Genomic DNA, 22,322 nt, shown 5'->3' with positions numbered 1-22,322 from the left:
TTCTTTTTGCTCAGCAGTGGTTTTCTCCTTGGAACTCTGCCATGCAGGCCATTTTTGCCCAGTCTTTTCCTGATGGTGGAGGCATGAACGCTGACCTTAACTGAGGCAAGTGAGGCCTGCAGTTCCTTGGACGTTGTTGTGGGGTCTTTTGTGACCTTTTGGATGAGTCGTCGCTGCGCTCTTGGGGTAATTTTGGGCGGCCGGCCACTCCTGGGAAGGTTCACCACTGTTCCATGTCTTCGCCATTTGTGGATAATGGCTCTCACTGTGGTTCGCTGGATTCCCAAAGCTTTGGAAATGGCTTTATAACCCTTTCCAGACTGATAGATCTCAATTACTTTCTTTCTCAATTGTTCCTGAATTTCTTTGGGTCTCGGCATGATGTGTAGCTTTTAAGGATCTTCTGGTGGACCTTACTGTGTCAAGCAGCTCCTATTTAAGTGATGCCTTGATTGTGAACAGGTGTGGCAATAATCAGGCCTGGGTGTGGCTAGAGAAATTGAACTCAGGTGTGGACAACCACAGTTATAGTATGTTTTAACAAGGGGGGCAATCACTTTTTCACACAGGGCCATGATGATTTGGATTTTTTTTCACCTTTAATAATAAACACCTTCATTTACAAATTGCATTTTGTGTTTACTTGTGTTGTCCTTGACTATTGTTTAAATTGGTTTGATGTTCCGAAACACTTAAGTGTGACAAACATGCAAAGGAACAGGAAAATGAGGAAGGGGGCAAACACTTTTTCACACCACTGTATTGCAGCCATTTGCTAAAATCATTTAAGTTTATTTTTTTCCCTCATTAATGTACACACAGCACCCCATATTGACAGAAAAACACAGAATTGTTGAAATTTTTGCAGATTTATTAAAAAAGAAAAACTGAAATATCACATGGTCCTAAGTATTCAGACCCTTTGCTCAGTATTTAGTAGAAGGACCCTTTTGATCTAATACAGCCATGATTCTTTTTGGGAAAGATGCAACAAGTTTTTCACACCTGGATTTGGGGATCCTCTGACATTCCTCCTTGCAAATCCTCTCCAGTTCTGTCAGGTTGGGTGGTAAATGTTGGTGGACAGCCATTTTTAGGTCTCTCCAGAGATGCTCAATTGGGTTTAAATCAGGGCTCTGGCTGGACTATTCAAGAACAGTCAGAGTTGTTGTGAAGCTACTCCTTCGTTATTTTAGCTGTGTGCTTAGAGTGATTGTCTTGTTGGAAGGTAAACCTTTGGCCCAGTCTGAGGTCCTGTGCACTCTGGAGAAGGTTAATGTCCAGGATATTCCCTGCACTTCATATTTCCCTCAATTGCAACGTCATCTTGTCTCTGCAGCATGCTTCACTGTTGGGACTGTATTGGACAAGTAATGAGCAGTGCCTGGTTTTCTCCACACATACCACTTAGAATTAAGGCCAAAAAGTTCTATCTTGGCCACATCAGACCAGAGAATCTTACTTCTCACCATCTTGGAGTCCTTCAGGTGTTTTTTTTTTATAGCAAACTCTATGCAGGCTTTCATGTGTCTTGCACTGAGGAGAGGCTTCCGTCGGGCCACTCTGCCATAAAACCCCGACTGGTGGAGGGCTGCAGTAATGGTTGACTTTCTACAATTTTTTACCATCTCCCGACTGCATCTCTGGAGCTCAGCCACAGTGATCTTTGGGCTCTTCTTTACCTCTCTCACCAAGGCTCTTCTCCCCCGATAGCTCAGTTTGGCTGGACGGCCAGCTCTAGGAAGGAATCTGGTCATCACAAACGTCTTCCATTTTAGGATTATGGAGGCCACTGTGCTCTTAGGAACATTAAGTGCAGCAGAATCTTTTTGTAACCTTCACCAGATCTGTGCCTTAACACAATTCTGTCTCTGCGCTCTTCAGGCAGTTCCTTTTGACCTCATGATTCTCATTTGCTCTGACATGCACTGCGAGCTGTAAGATCTTATATAGACAGGTGCGTGGCTTTCCTAATCAAGTCCAATCGGTATAATCAAACACAGCTGGACTCAAATGAAGGTGTAGAACCATCTCAAGGATGATCAGAAGAAATGGACAGCACCTGAGTTAAATATGAGTGTCACAGTAAAGGGTCTGAATACTTGGGACCATGTGATATTTCAGTTTTTCTCTTTCAACTGCTGTCATATGACGGCCAGGTGGCGCAGCTCTCGTTGTGGAAGGGCGTCATATGACATCCTCCCATTTAAGCAGGGAATGCACGTGATTGTGTGCACGCATCCCTGTTCCTTTGGTGGCAGCGTGTCACGGAGACACCGCTTGCCACCAAGGGGGGTGAACAGCCATTGTGCATGGCTGTTTACCACGTGATCAGCCATGATGAAGTCACGGCTGATCACAGATGGTTCCTCCCCACTGTGCATTGTGTGCTGCGCGTGCACGTCAGTGGAGACGTGTTTCCGGGAACACTGCTTGTCACCGCACTGGCATTGGCTGTCTGTTTACCCACGTGGTCGGCTGTGATCCTTTCACAGCTGATCACTAAATGTCAACGAACTACAGTAACGAGATGTTACCGGGTTCGCACTCCGAGGAGGAGATTGCGGTAACATCTCGTTACTGCTTACAGTACACACCAACACACAGATTGCCCCCCATAAAGGGTACCTGTCACTCACAGTTCATCTGAGTACCCAAGTACCTGTCGCAGTCCATCCGAGTACCCGAGTACCTATCTGCAGCCCATGCCTCATAGAATATACATGTTTGCTTTCCAAAATGGGGTCATTCTGTGGGTAATTCCACTGTCCTGGTGCTCCAGGACCATTAAAAGTGTGATAGGTATGAATGAAATGAGGTGTGCAATTTATGCTCCTAGAACGCCTGAAGGCGTTGGGCCTCTGTATGTGGCCAGGCTGTGTAAAAGTCTCACACGTGGTATCGTCATACTCAGAAGGAGTAGCAGAATGTATTTTGGGGTGTAATTTTTGCTATATATGCGCAGAGTCCCCCTGCCTCAAAGCACCCACCCCCCCCCCCCCATATTGAGGGCATGCAGCCTGGTGGGGGGGGGGGGGTACGCTCGCTCGTCCCCTCCCTTTCCTGACCTGCCGGGCTGCATGCTCGAATAAGGGTCAAGTATGGATTTTGGGGGGGTCCTTAAAAAAGAAATTTGGCGTGGGGGTCCGCTCCGAATCCATACTAGACCCAAGGGCCTGATATGGACCTGGGGAGGGGGGGGGGGGGGCGGCAACCCCACGTCATGTGTTTTTATTTTATTTTTTATTCAGTGGGAAGTCAGCTGACAGCTGATGACTCATCGGTTGCTAAGGATGTGGCGGCCGGCTTCCCGACCCTCTCCTTAGCAAACCGCTATATACAGTATAAAAAAAAAAAAACACAAAACGCAAATTGCGGTTAAAAACGCGGTACTTGCGTTTTGGATGCAGGTCCATTGAATTCTGTTACATGCGAAACACTGCATTTTGCGGGGAAAAAAAGTCCCCGCCCTTTCCAAAAACGCAGAGGTACTAAAATGCATTGATGTGAACATGTTCCAGGGGAACCCATGTTAAAAAAAAATTTCCCTGCATTTCTGCAAAATGCATCAAAAAACAGTGTGAATCAAGCCTAAGACAAAATAAAAATATAATGCAAAATCGTAAAACACACAAAATCGCGTAAACCCTGAAGGTTGTGTAAACGTGTAAAAATAGGAATAACGAGGCCAAAAAATCCACTACCTATATGTTGACTTTCTCAAGCCAACACAAACGATCACTAAATGGTAAGGATAAATAAAACAATATAATCAAATTTCCTGTAAAAAAGGTTATCAGAGGCAACAATGCAAATGGAAATATTTTAACGTATAGAGTTCATGTTAATATATGCAAAAAAGTTCATGCAAACAAATATATATTAATATTGTAGTTCCGTTTGATCTCTAGGTTGCCTCTTGATTTTGGACCAACACTCTAAATAATGCCTTCATATACACAAAATGAGGAAAGAGATGGGGTACTCTTACCGACGGTGATGGATTTCACAGGCCATTAGCCGTGAGTCAAACAAGCTTATATCGACATACGGTGGATGTAGATCTGGTCCCAATCAGTAGGTTAATCCAACTTGAAGATGCACGCAGGACTGTACTCACCCAACAAAAATGCTGTTTTAACCGGAGATGCTGAGTACCTAAATCCTCATCCACAGTCCTCTCTTTTTTTTTTTTTTGTTCCTTGGATAAAAGGAATTTTATAACCGAAACGAAGAAAAACATTCTTTTATTTTTTGGTCTTTTTTTAATTTAGCAAAAAAAAAAAAAAGCCAGTGGTGATTAAATACCACCAATATAAAGCTCTATCTGTCTTAAAGTGATTGTAAAATTTCATTTTTTTAAGTTAAAAATAACAAACATCTTATACTTACCTGCTCTGTGAAGTGGATTTGCAGAGAGCAGCCCCAATCCTCCTTCTCGGGTCCCTCTTCTGTGATCATGGCCCCTCCCTCCTGTCTAGTGCCCCCACAGCAAACAGCTTGCTATGAACCCAAGCCAATCCATAGCTCCCTGTGTTCATTCAGACACGGAGCTGCGGCCCAGCCCTGCCCCCTTTCTCTCCTCATTGGCTGAAAGACTTTGACAGCCTTGGGAGCCAGTGGCATGCCAAGCTGCTGTCTCAGCCAATGATGGGAGGTGTCCCGGGCAGAAGAGATTTTCATGCAACATCACTGGACCTAGATGGGCTCAGGTATTAGGGGGCTGGGGGGGGGGGGGGACACTGCTGCCCACTGAAGGTTTTTTATCTTAATGTATAGAATGCATTAGAATAAAAAAACTGCCTTTGCAACCACTTTAAAAAATAAATAAGTAGCATGACCATGCAATTGTCATTTAAAAAGTGACAGCGCTGAAAATTGGCTTGGGCAGGAAGGGGATGAAAATGCCAGTTGTTGAAGTGGTTAAAGAAGATTGCCAACAGGCACAACGTTTTTATTATTGCAGAAGAGCATAGCATTGCTGCAATTTAGAGCCTGCCCGCTCACAATATTTTTAGCTCTACTTTAGGATCCTGCTCTACCGCTTTTCCAATTGGCCGATCCTTGGGCAGTCAGTTGTTTCCTTTTTGTTATGTTTTTTTTTTCCTCGGTTTTTCTTGAAGTGTACCACTGACTTTCACTTTCGTTCACTGACAGACACAGCTCCATTATTCTTGACCAGTGATTCTCAACCAGGGTTCAGTGGAACCCTAGGGTTCCTCCAGAGGTTGCTAGGGGTTCCTTCAGCATTGGGCAATTTCTGCCTCTCAGATAAGTTCCCACTGACACCATTGATCTTTTATCTGTAAGGAGGTAATTCTTCCCAAAGACCACAATTTGTAAGGACCATTCTTCCACTGACCATCATACTAATGTATCATGAGTTGTAAATTTCTAATTTTGAGCAGGGGTTCACTGAGACCGGAGAACTATTTCAAGGGTTCCTCTGTGTTGAAAAGGTTGAAAGGCTGTTCTTGACCATAGGGTTGTTACGCCACCTTCAGGAGAAGACTAGGCAGAACATGTTATACAGTTCTGCCCAGGGGGTGGTCCCTCCAGTAACAACCCCTCAGCCTGCTTCCTGCAGATCAGTCGTTTTTTCTGCTTAGTGAAGGAGATGGACCTAAGAACCCTGTGGGACCATCGGTCCTGGGATTTTTTTTTTTGCATACGTTTGCCTTTTTGCGCAAGATTTTTTGATCCTGTGATCTACTATCAACAGCCGCCTGGGTGACAGGTTGGATAACATTATCCTTGTAGTCTCCCCAGCCTGGCCATCGAGCATGTGTAGACCCTAGCTACGCACTGGGTCGGCCATGACATGCCCCTCAGGCTCCAGGGGCAGCCGGTGAGCGCAACGCTATAGGGACACACATGTGACCAGGAATACTGATGTCTTTGTCACAGTGTGCCGTGGCCAACAGCCACCCAGTACTGATCGGAGAGTGGGTCTGTGATGGGATGTCCCCAACTCGTCTGGATGGTAAGTACAGCTCTTCCTGCCTTGGAGATGGAGCAACTGGGCATTACCTGGGAGGTCAATTCGGAGGTCCCTTCCCTCCCTCTCTTCTCTCCCTGTCTCCCCCCCCCCCCACCGTGGGGGATGCTGCATGATGGGCTGCTGAGCGGCGTGTGGACCTGTAGCCAGAGGTCCCCTAGAGGGCTCTCGCAGAACTCGGTCAGGGTGGTGAGTCCTGCGGTAGGGGCCCCTCAGTCTGCAGCAGCTAGGAGGGTGGGACTGTGCACCTGTCCTAAGTCCCCAAGGGTGGCAGACAGGGTGGGTCAGCATGGCTTCAGAAACTAGTGTTTCTTCCCCAGAACTCTTTGCAATTGCAACCAGCTCATCTGCAAACAGTGCAGTGCCTTTGGACGCTTTGTCGGCGGTCCTTGAAACTTTCATTGGCAGGGTGGAGGCGGTGTGCGGGCCTAAAGGTGATAAAAAGCGGCCCCTGTCCTCCGGGGAAAGCTCTGACGCAGACTCGGGCCCCTGGTCTGTTGCTTCAGATGACGCTGACCAGGACCGAACAGACAAAGCGCTTGTTGGAGCACAGCTGTGCGTGATACCCTGAAAATTCAGGATACAGCAGGTCCCTCTGCTGAAGTAGCGGTCCCTTAAGCCAGCCCGTGCACCTAAGGTGTTTCCGTATCTGACTTATTTAGATAAGTTCATATACAAGGAATGGGGAAGACCGTAATGGACCTTTTTCGGTCCCAAAAAGTATGGCGGTGCGTTACCCCTTTTGAGGAGAGCTTTCTTAAAAAATGATTGGCTCCTCTGGTCGTGGACCACCCAGTATCCAGGTTAAATAAAGTAAGCACGATCCCGGTAGAGGGGAATCTTGCATTTAAGGACCCTACAGACAGGAAGGCCGAGGCAGTGGCCCATTCCTTGTTTACAGTGGTGGGGTCCGCGATGCAACCAGTACTGGCCACAGCACTTGTGTCACAGACACAACACTGAATGAGCAAAACTTTTGCACCGCAAATCGATGAAGCAGCAGGCTACTCCCGACTGCATGGAACTAGCAGACCAGTTAGTGCACGGCCTTAAGTACGTTTGTGACGCGGCCCTGGATACGCTTCCTCTGCTATCCAGGGCTTCAGTGTCAGCAGTGGTGCCGAGGTGCCTGATTTGGCTAAAATGCTGGTCTGCGGACCAAGCATCTAAAGCCCTGACGGATCTATCCTTCCTTGGTGAGTGGCTCTTTGGAGCCTCGTTGGATGACATTATTAAAAATGTCACAGGTGGGAAGAGTACTTTGCTCCCACAGGCCAGGAAGACTAATGCCGCGTACACACGGGCGGATTGTATGGCGTACTTAGTCTGTCGAAACACATTTCAGCGGACAATCCGCTCGTGTGTGGGCTTCAGCGGACTTTTTCAGCGTGAAGTCCGGAGTACTAAGTATTTTGTTTTTTTCGAAATTCTGTCCGTCGTACTTTGGTTTCAGCGGACAATACGGTCGTCAGTATGCTAGTTCGACGGACTAAGAATGGCGCATGCCCAGAAAGGATTTACACGGCGGAAGGGTGCTTTGCTGTGTCTTGGACTTCCTATTTCTAGTCCCGTCGTACGTGCTGTACACGTCATCGCGCAAGCTTTCGACGGACTGTTTGTGTATCCGTGTGTGGTCAAGTCCGTTCAGTGGAAAGTACGACGGACTGTCCGTCGGATTGTATGACGGACTAAGTACGCCATACAATCCGCTCGTGTGTACGCGGCATAAGGAGTCATGTTGTAGGCAAGGGCCCTCATTTTCCACTCAAAAGAGGCTTTTTCGTCCGTCCGGGACTTCGGCTAAATGATCCCAGTCTGGCAGGACGACCTCTGAGGGACAAAAGCGTCCCTGGAACCGCAAGCCTGCGAGCAAAAGTGCTACCGCATGAAGGTTTGCCCCCTTACCCCTCTCTCGGGTGGGGGGGGGGGGGGGTTTGCCTTCGGCTACAAGATAGAGTTCCTCTTTTGGCCACCAAACAGATTCTTCCCTTCCAGCGTACCCTTACTCCCGGCTTGCCAGGAGGCCCTAATGGGGGCAGTAAGGGACCTGCTAAGTTGCGGGGTGATAGCGCTTGTTCCGGAGTCGGAAAGGTTCAGGGGGTTCTACTCCAATCTATTTGGACGTACTCCTTCCTTTTTGGGGACTACAGTTTTGGACCTGAAAGACCTCAATTACTTTGTAAAGTACAGAGGTTCAGAATGGAATCCGTTCGCTCAGTAGTAGTCGCTCCACTCCATCAAGGGGACTCCCTGGCATCCTTGGACATCCAGGACACATACCCAGATGCCTCCAGCATCAGAGGTTAGTTTGATTTGCAGTTGAGGAAGCCCACTACCAGTTTGTGGTTCTCCCCTTTGGATTGGCATCAGCACCCCAAGTCTTTACCAAGGTATTACTTTATATTTCCATCGCACACGTTCCTGGATGCGCTCTCAGATTTGGGTGCTGTAGCAACAACCAGCTGGATACTGGTTCAAGTCATGGTGAAGATATTTGCCAGCACACCATGGAACAACACAAGTAGCGTCCAAACGGGTGATTTATTGCATGATCACAACACTATGTTGTTTCCAAGACTCTGCAGTGCTCAGCCAAGCCAAAGGATACAGCAGTCACTGCCGATGGTCTGCCTAGTAACCGCTGCTGCACTGTGCAAGCGCGTTCATGTCTGTGAGGCGGGATCTGCCTCACAACCTCTTCTTCCGCTGATCAGTATGTCATGATGTTACCCACAGCTGGTCTGCCCCCGCAGCAGCACCGTTTAAAGGTACCTCATGGCACTTAAAGTATATTATCATATTAACCCTTGCTTTGGCATATACATTTATATTGTGATTTGTGCTCATGTACCCTAAATATTTAACCGTTTTGGTGGGATTTGTGACGTTCTATCACTCGGGGGGGTTGGGAGGAGCTTGGTTTTTATTTATTTTTTATTTTTTGTCCTTTTTTCTGTTTTCTGATTGGTTGATGGCTCTTTAAATGTTTTTCACTGTCACTCTACACACATCACATGCCTGACGAAGGGGCCCTGCACAGCTCCGAAACGTTGCACTATCGCGTTGTGATCATGCAATAAATTGCCCATTTGGACGCTACTTGTGTCGTCCATGGTGTGCTGGCAAATATCTTCACCTTTACCAAGGTATTGGCTCCAATTTTGGCGTTGTTGCGACAACGCGGGATCACGATCATATGTTATCTAGACGATCTCCTCCTGAGAGCATCTTCCGTCTCAGAATAAAAGGAGGATGTGGTGATCACCATACAAACCCTGCAGGAGTTTGGGTGGCTGTTGAACCTAAAGAAGTCGGCGCTCATACCTACTGCTGGACTCCATGGAAGCAAGAGTGTTTCTCCCTTCAGACAAGCTGCAGACTCTCAGAACCGTGGTAAAACTATTGATGAACTGCAGGTGGTCGTCACTGCACTTTTGCATGCGAGTCCTGGGGCTCATGGTGGCCTCCTTTCGAGGTGGTACCGTACACCCAGTTTCACACCAGAGTCTTGCAGAAGGAGATCTTGACAAAATGGGACAAATCTCGGTTATCCCTGGATCGGCAGATTCGGGTGAGGCAGTTAGTCAGAGACTCCCTGCTCTGGTGGCTGAGGTCCCCGGCACTTCGGTCCAGGAAGTCGTTCCTACCTCCACATTGGATAGTGATCACAACGGACACCAGCCTGTCCGGCTGGGGTCGAGTACTGGGAGTATAGTCGACCCAGGGCCTCTGGTTGGGGGAGGAATCCAAGTTGCCGATCAATGTGCTAGAGTTTCGAGTGATCAGGCTAAGCCTCTCCACATGGTCGTTGAGACTACGAGGGCATCCGATGAGGATCCAGTCAGACAACACCACGGCAGTGGCATATGTCAACCATCAAGGAGGAACAAGAAGCGTGGCTGCAGCACGGGAGGTCGCTCACATCCTTCAGTGGGCAGAGCGCAATGTACCGGCCCTGTCGGACATTTACATCACGGGAGTGGATAACTGGCTGGCGGACTACCTAAGTCGCCAGATGCTGGACCCAGGAGGTATTGAGACGTGGATCTCCTGGCTTCCTGTCTCAATCGGAAGGTGCCGAGATTCGTATCCAGGGCAAGAAATCCTTGGGCAGATGCGTCAGATGCTCTGGTGGCTTCATGGGGTCAGTATCGACTGATCTACGCCTTTCCTCCGCTGAAGCTACTACCACGCCTGCTCCGAAGAGTGGAGACCAAGGGGATTCCATTAATATTGATCGGCCCTGATTGGCCTCGGCGCCCCTGGTACCTAGTGCGCCTGGTTGCGGACGCTCCCTGGCAACTACCGATGCGAGAAGACCTTCTGTCTCAAGGTCCGATTCTCCATCCTGCTCTACCATCGCTGGTTTTAACGGCATGGCTGTTGAGAGCCAGGTGCTAAGGAACCGAGGCCTGTCGGACTCTGTGATTTCAACTATGTTGAGGGTACAGAAATCTTCTTCTCGGAAGATATACCATCGAACCTGGAAGGCCTACATCTCCATGTGTGAGGAGAAAGGGTGGCATCTGTGCACAATTTCCTGTAACCAGGATCCTGCTGTTTCTACAGCGAGGTGTAGACCAGAAATTGGCCTTAAGCAACATTAAGGGACAAATATCAGCCTTGGCTGTCTTTTCCAACGACCCCTGGCATCTCATTCTTTAGTGAGCACTTTTATTCAAGGGGTCCGGCATGTAGTTCCTCTGGTGCGTCCACCTTTACCCCCGTGGGATCTGAACATGGTGCTATCATCGCTTCAGAAACCGCCGTTTGAGAACATCAGGGAAATTCCCTTGTTGACTCTTTCCCAGAAAGTGGTCTTTCTAGTGGCCATTACATGGGCCAGGAGGGTTTCGGAACTGGTGGCCTTGTCTTGCAAGTCGCCCAATGGGTTATCCATAAGGATAAGGTGGTGTTGCGTCCACAACCTTCCTTTTCTGCTGAAGGTGATTTTGACGTTTCACATCAATGAAGACATTGTGTTGCCATCTTTGTGTCCTAAACCGACACACCCTAAGGAGGTGGCCCTTCATTCCCTGGATGTGGTCCGAGCGCTAAGGGTGTATTTGTATACCATGGCTCCGTTTTGGAATTCAGACTCTCTGTTCGTTTCGGTAGCTGGTCCGAAAAAAGGTATGGCGGACTCGTCGGACACCATTTTTATGTGGATTAGACAGAGTGTGGTACAGGCCTACGCCTTGAAGGGGCAGGTGCCCCTCTTTTCCGATAGAGCCCATTCCACCGGGGGTATTGGTACTTCTTGGGCTTTTCCGACATAAAGCACCAGTCGCTCAAGTGTGTAAGGTGGCAACTTGGTCATCCGTTCACACTTACCAAATTCTACAAAGTGGATGTAAGCGCATCGTCTGATGCCTGCTTTGGCCGCAAAGTTTTGCAGGCGGCCGTGTAATGTTGCAATTCTGCACTTCTTTTTTTTTTTACTTTTTTTTCCTGTTTTTTAAAAGAAATACAGTTACTTTTGAGTATAATGCACTGTTGCATTGTTGACCGCAAGTTCAGATGCTGCTAGATAAGGTGGGGACTCCCTTGTTAGGGAGCACTTCTGGTTGTGGGTGAAGTTTTTTTATGCTGTTCCCATCCTATGACACTGCTTGAGGACGTCCCTATGGTCAAGAATAATGGAGCTGTGTCAGTCAGTGAATGAAAGAGAAAATAGGATTTTTGTACTCACCGGAAAATCCCTTTCTCTGAAGTTCACTGACTGACACAGCACCCTTCTATTGGTTTACGTTCTACTGCTTGTTGATGTACTGAGCTGAAGGAAGCAGGCTGAGGGGTTGTTACTGGAGGGACCGCCCCCTGGGCGGAACTGTAAAGTTCTTTTTTTTCACATGTATAACATGCCTACTCCTCTCCTGAAGGTGGCGTAACAACCCTCTGGTCAAGAATAATGGAGCTGTGTCAGTCAGTGAACTTCAGAGAAAAGTATTTTATGGTGAGTACAAAAATCCTATTTGTTTACAGGTTACAGAAACTTTTTAAACTACCAGAACACCTAGTTGCTGTTTTATTTTATTTTTATTTTATTTCTTTTTAAGCCGGCTCGTGCTGCTTCAATCTGACAGTTTCTTACTTTTTGTGATTCTATTTTTTACAGCGCGTGGGAGATTTCAGAAAGCCACTTCAAATACCCATTTGTCGAGCAGTATCTCAAGACGAAGAAGAGCTCTTATCACCTAATAATCAAGTACCTCATCTGTCGCTCTCTGACATTGACAATTATCCTGCTAGCTTGTATCTACCTCGGCTATTACATCAGCCTTTTTTCTTTGACCGATGAATTCAGCTGCAACATCCGAACTGGCATTTTAAAAAACGACACCTCGTTGCCCTCCTTAATACAATGCAAGTTGATTGCGGTGGGGGTCTTCCGGTTGCTCAGTTATATCAACCTGATTGTTTATTCTTTAATGATGCCCGTTGTGGTGTACACCATGCTGGTTCCATTTAGGAAAAGGTCCAACGTTCTCACAGTGTACGAGTTGCTCCCTACCTTCAGTGTCTATCAGTGTCCCTCCAAAAACTATGATGACCTCAGCCTATTCCTACTATTCTTGGAGGAGAATGTCAGTGAGCTGAAGTCCTACAAGTATCTCAAAGTGCTGGAAAATCTGAAGGGTACAGGAGAAGACTTTGATACTATGCAGCTCCTGACATCGCTAGGAACTGTGAAGACAGACACGGTTGATGGCAAAAAAGCCGCATTTAAAACTGGAGCTTTACCTCCTGCAGGAAAAAACTCTACAGAACTGAAAGGTAATATATAGAGTACTGTTTGTTTTTTGTAAAAATGAATTCATTCATGTTCATAATATTTCAGGAACAACTTTAAATGAAAGGTTTTACATGAGTGATCTGTGTAATTCATTTGAATCCGAGACACTACCTATATGTAATTTTGCTGAAGTGATCGTATCGGGCTGATGCTTGCACTTACGGGCATCAACCTGCTATCGCCAACCGGCTGGAGTTCGGAACAAAGCCGGGTTCGGCTTTGATCGGGTCTCCAATGTAGCAACTTGGAAGTGACATCACAATGTCGCTTCTGGTTTACTCAGCAGCCAATGGTGGCAGATTTTAAATATCCACAGTATTCAAAAATTCAGATTTTGGCGTTTTGAATACTTTGAAGTGCAAAGGAAGGGTTTGGGTTCCCCCGATCTCTCCATAAAGAGTACCTGTCACTGCCTATTACTGTCACAAGGGATATTTACATTCCTGGTGACCGCAATAAAAGTGTTCAGGAAAACATTTTTTAAAGGGACAGTCGCACGCCAAAGAAAGCACATACGCAAGTCACGCCTGCAAATGTAAACCGTGTTCAAATCACACATGTGAGGTATCGCCTTGATCGTTAAAGTAATAATTCTAGTGCAAGATCTCTGTAACTCCAACCTGGTAACGGTTAACATTTTTTAAAGCGTTACCTATGGAGATTTTTAAGTACCATAGTTGTTGCCGTTCCACGAGCATGTGCACTATTAAAGCGTGACATGTTGGGGTATCTATTTACTCAGTGTAACATCATCTTTCACATCGTACTAAAGAACTGGGCTAACTTTACTGTTTAGTTTTTTGTTTTTTATTAATTGAAGCGTATTGTTTGCAAAAAAAATTAGTTTGAAAGACCATTGTTCAAATACGGTGTGACACAAAATATTGCAACAGCCGCCATTTTATTCTCTAGGGCCTCCGCTATAAAATTATATATAATGTTTGGGAGTTCTAAGTAATTTTCTAGCAAAAGATTTTAACTTGTAAACAACAAGTCAGAAATAGGTCTGGCCTTTTGAAGTGGTCAATTCTCCAATGAAATGCAACTTTTAATCTCCTCCTTGTTTTTTTTTTTTTCTTTCTTTTCCTTTTTTTTATTGACGATTTAATTGGTTTAATACAATATTTCCTACTTAATCCAGAAACACTGCATCCTTTTAGCCTAAATATGAAACTTGATGGTTTTTGTACTTTATTTTATTGTTTCCCCACCTTCTTTCTGTTGTATTGCCTGAAATGCTTGAAGTGATGGTAAAAGCAATTTTTGTTTAAAAAACAAAACAAAAATGGTTTTGAACAGAGCAGCTTGGGTCCTTCTTTCCCCCCTCCCCGGTGGTTCCGGGGGGAGGCTGGGAGGAATTCTGCCTACAGAAGGTTTTTTTTCTTTCTTGTATAGAATGCATGAAAGTAAAAAACCTTGAGCCTTTACAACCACTTTAATAAAAATGATTGCACAAGAAATTGTAACCTTTAGACTCCATTCACACAGGGGCAACATGACTTCCAGCGAGACTTTGGGAGGCAACTTGGACACGACTTGAGTATGAATCACAGCACAACTTGAGGCAACTTAGAAGGCAACTTGAAGTTGGCTCCAGGACAAGGGACTTTGCCAGTGGTCAATCACATAATAATCAGCTCTGTGGGAGGGAGGAGTTTGCCTAGAAAACTATTTTTACTTCCTGGCAAGTTGCTTCAGTTAGAGCCCATTCACACAGGGGCAACTCCTGATCCGACTTCAGGTCGCACCTAGTCGCCTCAGGTCGCCTCAGGTCGGACAACATTTAAAAAGCAATGTAAGTGAATGAGAGCCGTCTTAATGCACACTACTGAAGTCGCTCCGACTTCAGAAAAGGTTCCTGTACTACTTCTATCCGACTTGTAGGCGACCGGTACCCATTGATTTCAATGGAGATCGCCTCCAAGTCGGATCTCCGTCTATACGGAGGCGACTTTGACAGAATTATCAGCTCTCAAGAGGGAACTCCACGGCAAATTTCTGAAAAAAATTTGGCGTGGGTTCCCCCTCCGAGAGCATACCAGGCCCTTAGGTCTGATATGGATTCCAAGGGGAACCCCCTACGCCGAAAAAACGGCGTGGGGGTCCCCCCAGATCCACACCAGACCCTTATCCGAGCACGCTACCCGGCCGGCCAGGAAAGGGGGTGGGGACGAGCGGGCGCCCCCCCCCCTCCTGAGCCGTACCAGGCCGCGTGCCCTCAACATGGGGGGGTGCCTTGGGGGAGGGGGGGCGTGCGGCCCCCCCACCCCAAAGCACCTTGTCCCCATGTCGATGAGGACAAGGGCCTCTTCCCGACAACCCTGGCCGTTGGTTGTCGGGGTCTGCGGGCGGGGGGCTTATCGGAATCCGGGAGCCCCCTTTAATAAGGGGGCCCCCGGATACCGGCCCCCCACCCTATGTGAATGAGTATGGGGTACAATGTACCCCTACCCATTCACCTGTGGAAAAAAAGTACAAAAAAAAACACAACACAGGGAAAAAATATTTTATTGCACAGCTCCGGGGGTCTTCCGTCTTCGGGGGTCTTCTCGCCGGACTCCTCCGCTATCTTCTTGTAGCTCTTTTGCTAGCGGAGGAGTCCGGCTTTCTTCCTCGCCGCCGACCTCTTCTCCCGACTTCGGGGGTCTTGTCCCCCTCTTCGGTTCTTCTGCCGGGCCACCGCGCCTTCTTATAGCTCTTTTGCAGGCGGTGGCCCGGTCTTCTGTCGCCGCCTTCCGTTCTTCTTCTTCTTCTTCTTCTTCTTCTTCTTCTTCTTCTTCTTCTTCTTCTTCTTCTTCTTCTTCTTCTTCTTCTTCTTCTTCTTCTTCTTCTTCTTCTTCTTCTTCTTCTTCTTCTTCTTCTTCTTCTACAACGCTCTCTCCGGCCACAATGCCAGGGACGCGCTCCGCTGCCACTTATATAGGGACAATAGGGCGGTGTCACATGGGTTGATGTCACATGGTAAGGGGGCGGGGTCACCATGTGACATCAACCCATGTGACACCACCCCATTGTCCCTATATAAGTGGCAGCGGAGCGCGTCCCTGGCATTGTGGCCGGAGAGAGCGTCGTGTCAACATCTCCTGGAGAAGAAGAAGAAGAAGAACGGAAGGCGGCGACGACAGAAGACCGGGCCACCGCCTGCAAAAGAGCTATAAGAAGGCGCGGTGGCCCGGCAGAAGAACCGAAGAGGGGGACAAGACCCCCGAAGTCGGGAGAAGAGGCCGGCGGCGGGGAGGAAGAAAGCCGGACTCCTCCGCTAGCAAAAGAGCTACAAGAAGATAGCGGAGGAGTCCGGCGAGAAGACCCCCGAAGACGGAAGACCCCCGGAGCTGTGCAATAAAATATTTTTTCCCTGTGTTGTGTTTTTTTTTGTACTTTTTTTCCACAGGTGAATGGGTAGGGGTACATTGTACCCCATACTCATTCACATAGGGTGGGGGGCCGGTATCCGGGGGCCCCCTTATTAAAGGGGGCTCCCGGATTCCGATAAGCCCCCCGCCCGCAGACCCCGACAACCAACGGCCAGGGTTGTCGGGAAGAGGCCCTTGTCCTCATCGACATGGGGACAAGGTGCTTTGGGGTGGGGGGGCCACACGCCCCCCCTCCCCCAAGGCACCCCCCATGTTGAGGGCACGCGGCCTGGTACGGCTCAGGAGGGGGGGGGCCGCCCGCTCGTCCCCACCCCCTTTCCTGGCCGGCCGGGTAGCGTGCTCGGATAAGGGTCTGGTGTGGATCGGGGGGGGCCCCCACGCCGTTTTTTCGGCGTAGGGGGTTCCCCTTGGAATCCATACCAGACCTAAGGGCCTGGTATGCTCTCGGAGGGGGAACCCACGCCAATTTTTTTTCAGAAATTTGCCGTGGAGTTCCCCCTTGAGCTCATTCTCTGCTTGGCCTCGGCAAAAGTCGCCTGGCCTGGGGCGACTTGTAAGTCGTCCCAAGTCGCGCTTGAAGTCATCACAAGTCGTTTTGAAGTCGTCCCAAGTCGCGCTGTGATCTTAACTCAAGTCGTGTCCAAGTTGCCTGACTCAAGTCGCCTACAAGTCGTGTTGCCCCTGTGTGAATGGGCTCTTAAGACGGGGGATCCGACTTGGAGGCAACTTCCATTGAAATCAATGGGTACAAGTTGCTTAGAAGTCGGTTTTAAGTAGTACAGGAACCTTTTCTGAAGTCGGAGAAACTTCTGTAGTGTACATTAAGATGGCTCTCATTCAATTACATTGAATTTATCATGTTGCGCTACTTGAGGCAACTTGGGACGACTTCAAGTCGGATCCAAAGTTGCTCTTGTGTGAATGGACTCTTATGGGACTCCTTATGAACAAATCTGTGTGATTACGAGACATTAACTTTGCTTCACAGAATAGGGAACAGATCTTCCAATTAGTGTGTCATCTCTGTGTATTTACAGTGCCTTGCAAAAGTATTCACCCCTTGGCTTTTTACCTATTTTTTTTTTTAAATTACAGGCTTTAGTTCAATGTTTTTTTTAATCTGAATTATACGTGATGGAACACAATAATCTACGTTGGGGAAGTACATTTAGAAAAATATATACATAAGACTATTTTTTAGAAATAAAAAAACTGATAATTGGCATGTGCGTATGTATTCACCCCCCTTTGTTATGAAGCCCATAACAAGCTTGGGTGCAACCAATTACCTTCAGAAGTCACAAAATTAATGAAATTATGTCAACCTGTGTGCAATCTAAGTGTCACATGATCTGCCATTACATATACACACCTTTTTGAAAGGCCCCAGAGGCTGCAACACCTAAGCAAGAGGCACCTTTAACCAAACACTGCAATGAAGACCAAAGAACTCTCCAAACAAATAAGGGACACTGTTGTTGAGAAGTACAAGTCGGAGTTAGGTTATAAAAAAAATCCAAATCTTTGATCCCTAGGAGCACCATCAAATCATAACCAAATGGAAAGAACATGGCACAACAGCAAACCTGCCAAGAGACGGCCGCACACGAAAACTCACGGACCGGGCAAAAAGGGAATTAATCAGAGAGGAAGCACAGAGACCTAAGGTAAACCTGGAGGAGCTGCAGAGTTCCAAAGCAGAGACTGGAGTATCTGTACATAGGACGACAATAAGCCATATGCTTTTTGGCAGAGTGGCCAGAAGAAAGCCATTACTTTCAGCAAAAAACAAAATGGCATGTTTTGAGTTTGCGAAAAGGCATGTGGGAGAATCCCAAAATGTATGGAGGATGGTGCTCTGGTCTGAGGCAAAAATTTTACTTTTTTGGCCATCAAAGAAAACGCTATGTCTGGCGCAAACTCAACACATCACATCGCCCAAAGAACTACCAGCAGTCGGGACTGGGAAACTGGTCAGAGTTGAGGGAAAGATGAATGGTGCTAAATAAAGGGATATTCTTGAGCAAAACCTGTACCACTCTGTGTCGCTCTGTGTGATTTGAGGCTAGGACGGAGGTTCACCTTCCAGCAGGACAATGACCCCAAACACACTGCTAAAGCAACACTTGAGTGGTTTATGGGGAAACATGTAAATGTGTTGGAATGGCCTAGTCAAAACCCAGACCTCAGTCCAATAGAAAATCTGTGGTCAGACTTAGATTGCTATTCACAAGTGCAAACCATCCAACTTGAAGGATCTGGAGCAGTTTTGCAAGGAGAAATGGGCAAAAGTTCCAGTGGTAAGATGTGGCAAGCTCATAGAGACTTATCCAAAGCGACTTGGAGCTGTGATAGCCACAAAAGGTGGCTCTACAAAGTAATGACTTTAGGGGGTGAATAGTTATGCACATTGACCTTTTCTGTTATTTTGTCCTATTTGTTTGCTTCCCAATACAAAAAAAAAATCTTCAAAGTTGTGGGCATGTTCTGTAAATTAAATGATGCAAACCCTCAAACAATCCATGTTAATTTCAGGTTGTGAGGCAACAAAACACAAAAAATGCCAAAAGGGGGGGGGGGGGTGAATACTTTTGCAAGGCTCTGTATGTGCAGAGAGATTTCACACCGAGCTCCTGTCTGTGGTCAGTTTAAATCACATCCATAGGGGGGGACATCCAGAATGATGAATTGTCTGTCTTTTTCTTTCAGATCTTCCCACATCCGATGGGGTGAAGGTCCCAGCAGAAGACAAAAATGTTCGACAAAGGCTTCTTGATTCGTCTTGCTAAGAGCACGCCCCTACAGTGTAGAAATGTTTACAGCCAACCATCCTTGTGACAAAACCACTGGAAGTATTCACTGGATCAGACTGACACTGGAAGAGACTCATTACGACTTACTCAGGAATTCAATTGTAGCTTTCAATTCCTTTAAGTGGGTAAAGGTCTTAAACTGAACTGGAACCAGTAACCGTGATTCCAAAATCATGTGGTTGAGATATAGACGCTAAGATTTTCTATTGACAATGGATTTTTTATTTTTTTTTAATATGCACAGTATAGCCTTCAATTTGGCTGTCTCTTGATTCCTATATTCATTATAGGAATTCTTGCTATTTATTTGAAACCATGGACTGAGCTAGTGAACACATTTTAGAAACACATAGCTAAAATATGTATGCATGTATGTATGAACGAACTGGTTTAATGGCTGAAGGAGTTTAATTCAATTCAGTCAACCATGTGATCTAGGCACTCCAACAGCATAGCCGGGTCTTGGGCTGCTCTGCTTACTACACTGTTATTAAAGCTGAGCTCCAACTTTTCATACACTTTACATAGTTTGGGTCAAGTTGGTCTAAGCCAACTCTGTTCTTCACTAACGTCAATGTGCTGTATATACTGTATGTAGCTGTGTTCCAGGCTCAAGCCGGGACTACCTGTCTCATACCCGGAACATAGTAGAGTGTATCTGAGTGGCGCTCAGCCATCATCAGCCTGCCTTTGACTCAGAGGAGGCTTTGTATTGATTGCTAGAATACATCCCTTTTTCTAAAGGGGCAAAGCGGCGATCAGATATACTATATTGTGTTTTGGGGTATGAGACAGGAAGGTCGAACACAGTGCGGTATGCTGTATGTAGCCTCAGCTACATACAGTATATACCGCACATTCAGCAGCCTCACGTGTTAGTGAGGGACAGAGTTGGCTTGGACCAACTTGGCCCAAAAAAACTATATAAAGCATATCAAACGCTAGAGTACAGCTTTAAGCAATTCAGCTTGATCCAGGTTCAGCCCAGCTAGCGATTGCATCATTAAATCCCAGCTTGGGAATTATATTAATAATAATAATAATAATAATCTGTATTGGGGCCACCCTACACTGCAAAGGTTACCTGATTGTTGGTTCTAGGGGTAGAGGAACCAGGTATAATACTTGCCTTAAAGTGATTGTAAAGTCTTTTATTAAAAAAAAAAAAAAAAAAGTTCTACTTACCTTTTAAGTGCAGTTGGTTTTGCACAGAGCAGCCCAGATCCTCCTCTTCTTGGGTCCCTCCTTCCTGTTCCCGCAACAAGCAGCTTGCTATAGGGGGCACCCGAGCTGATAGAATGCATTAAGATATAAAAAAAACCTTCTGCCTTTACAACTCCTTTAAGTGGGCCATAGATGGTTCGAATCTTGGCCGGTTCTGCAGGGATTCTTACCATCTGAGGGCAGGCCTGTACCCAAGTCGATCCAGCCACCTATGGCCTGCTTTACCATTTCCCCATATGACTAGACCCTGAAGCCTCTTTGATAGGGCACACTGGATCACAGTCACGTGATAACGTCAGTAAGTATTATATCTTATTCTCCATCCCCTTGAGCTAACAATCATTTTACCCTTGCATGGGGGGGGGGGGGTTTACTGCATGGTTAGTTTTTTTGTTTGCGCTTATGGAGTCACCAGAACACGGATGAGGTCCTACATCTCAGAGCAAAGCAAGGGCCCCAACTGGCTCCTTCCCCAAGGTCTAAATGCTGCTCTGCAGGACATTTTTGCAAAGCTAATATTGTGAAATCTTCCGGTACATGTACTAACTGAATGTTAATACATTTAGTCTTTTTTAATGAACCTATAACTGGTTTAATGGTGCTTTTTTTTTTTTTTATATCTGCTTGTTATCCAGTTGTAATAACAATTTTGAAAATGGCCAAGAGAATTCAATGGATAAATGGTAGTCCTCACTCTGCCTTACCTTCACTCAGAGGTCACCGATGATGACACTGGCCCTTTGTAAAGTGCGCTCACTTTGATGACTTTGCTCTAAAGTGCTCATAAGCCTGTTGCAGAATAAAGACTATTCCCTCCAATTTGGAAGCTTCCAATGGACATGTGGGCACAAACTCAACCAGCCAAATTGTACATTAGGCTGAGATGCTTCTACATCATCCAGTGGCCATGTCTGGACTTAGGAAATAACTATTGTCTTGCCATTGCTGTGGTCCTGTCCACCCTGCTATGTGCAGGCTTCCTATGTATGTTTATATTTTTATCTCAACTTGAGAACCTATTTAAGGGGTTTTTGCATGTAAGTAACTGACTTCTTTGGCTGAAACTGTCACTACAGAATATCACCTTTTTGTATCCTCCTCCTGTCCTCTTCTTTCATGTTCCTTTATCTTATGCTGACGTTTCCTCTGATGTCCTGGCTGCTCTCTGGATACAGAAGAATCCTATGCAGGGAACCATGGTTTCCTTTATAACTGAAGAAAGGAATTCTGCTCCACGGGGATGGTGGCCAAGCCTGATATGCCGTCTATCACTACATACTGTACATATTTTATTCTGTCTTTCCTTTTCTTTGTGATTAGTATTGTATAGACTAGCAATATCTTGTACTTGGATAGCTGTGCTACACCTTTTTACTGTATTGGATTGTAATTTCTGCAGTTTTTCCTTCTATTTTATTGCAGGCGTCAATTCTGGCCTAACACAAAGAAAGTGTAGTAAAAGAAAATCAGAGGTTGAAATTTCCTTGTCATTGCTGTTAATACAACTTGACTCCTAAAACTGTGAATGATTTAAAGCGGAGTTCCACCCTGGAAATGTATTTTTTCAGAATCGGACTGTAAACCTATAAAAAAAAAACATTTGGAGAAAAAAATTTTTTTATACTTCCCAGAATCGCCTTGTTGCTATGTAGTCCTCCTAATCTGCCGCTTCCTGGTCCGCGTGACTCCTGGTTACTACTGCCCCTGCCTGTGCTGTCTGTGGGCAGTACTGTGATGTTGTCCACAATGGGGTGGGACCTTCCTCCATCGCTGCCCATTGTTATGGTAACTTAACAATCTGCGCTACGGCCAGTGAATCATGCATGCACGAGATCGAGAGGTGCATGCTGGTTAGCCAGCATGCACCTCTCCAAAGCTAATACAGGAAGAGATATCGATTGGGCTTCACATGCCCACAATCATGATGGCAACAGCCACAACAGGAGGGAAAAAAACTTGAGTATTACATTTATATTTTAGCAACATCCACTATTAACCTTGTATAATTTTTATTTTTATTTTTTTTTTTATGCATTTTGCTCGGGTCAATAAAAAAAAAAAAAAAAAGTGTCCGGAACTCCGCTTTAAAGTGAAACCCACCATTCTGTTTGGAAGCC

The 22,322-nt window shown here is 46.3% G+C and overlaps 1 protein-coding gene across 1 annotated transcript in view; it reads left to right on the top strand.

Annotated features, from left to right (window-relative positions):
• The window catches only part of PANX1 (pannexin 1), a 100,066-nt gene extending 78,382 nt beyond the window's left edge, over positions 1-21,684 (top strand). The window contains exons 4-5 of the mRNA XM_077484970.1: positions 12,117-12,775; positions 18,878-21,684. Of these exons, the coding sequence (XP_077341096.1) occupies positions 12,117-12,775; positions 18,878-18,957 (739 nt within the window). The 3' untranslated portion in view covers positions 18,958-21,684. The remainder of the gene's footprint in view (positions 1-12,116; positions 12,776-18,877) is intronic.
• The last annotated feature ends 638 nt before the right edge of the window (positions 21,685-22,322 follow it).

This window comes from Lithobates pipiens, unplaced genomic scaffold (genome assembly GCF_037356315.1).
Source record: "Lithobates pipiens isolate NorthernLeopardFrog02 unplaced genomic scaffold, aLitPip1_a1.2 Scaffold_17, whole genome shotgun sequence".
NCBI lineage: Eukaryota > Metazoa > Chordata > Amphibia > Anura > Ranidae > Lithobates > Lithobates pipiens.
The sequence above is the reverse complement of the archived record's forward strand: the minus strand, read 5'-3'. Positions and strand labels throughout refer to the sequence as shown.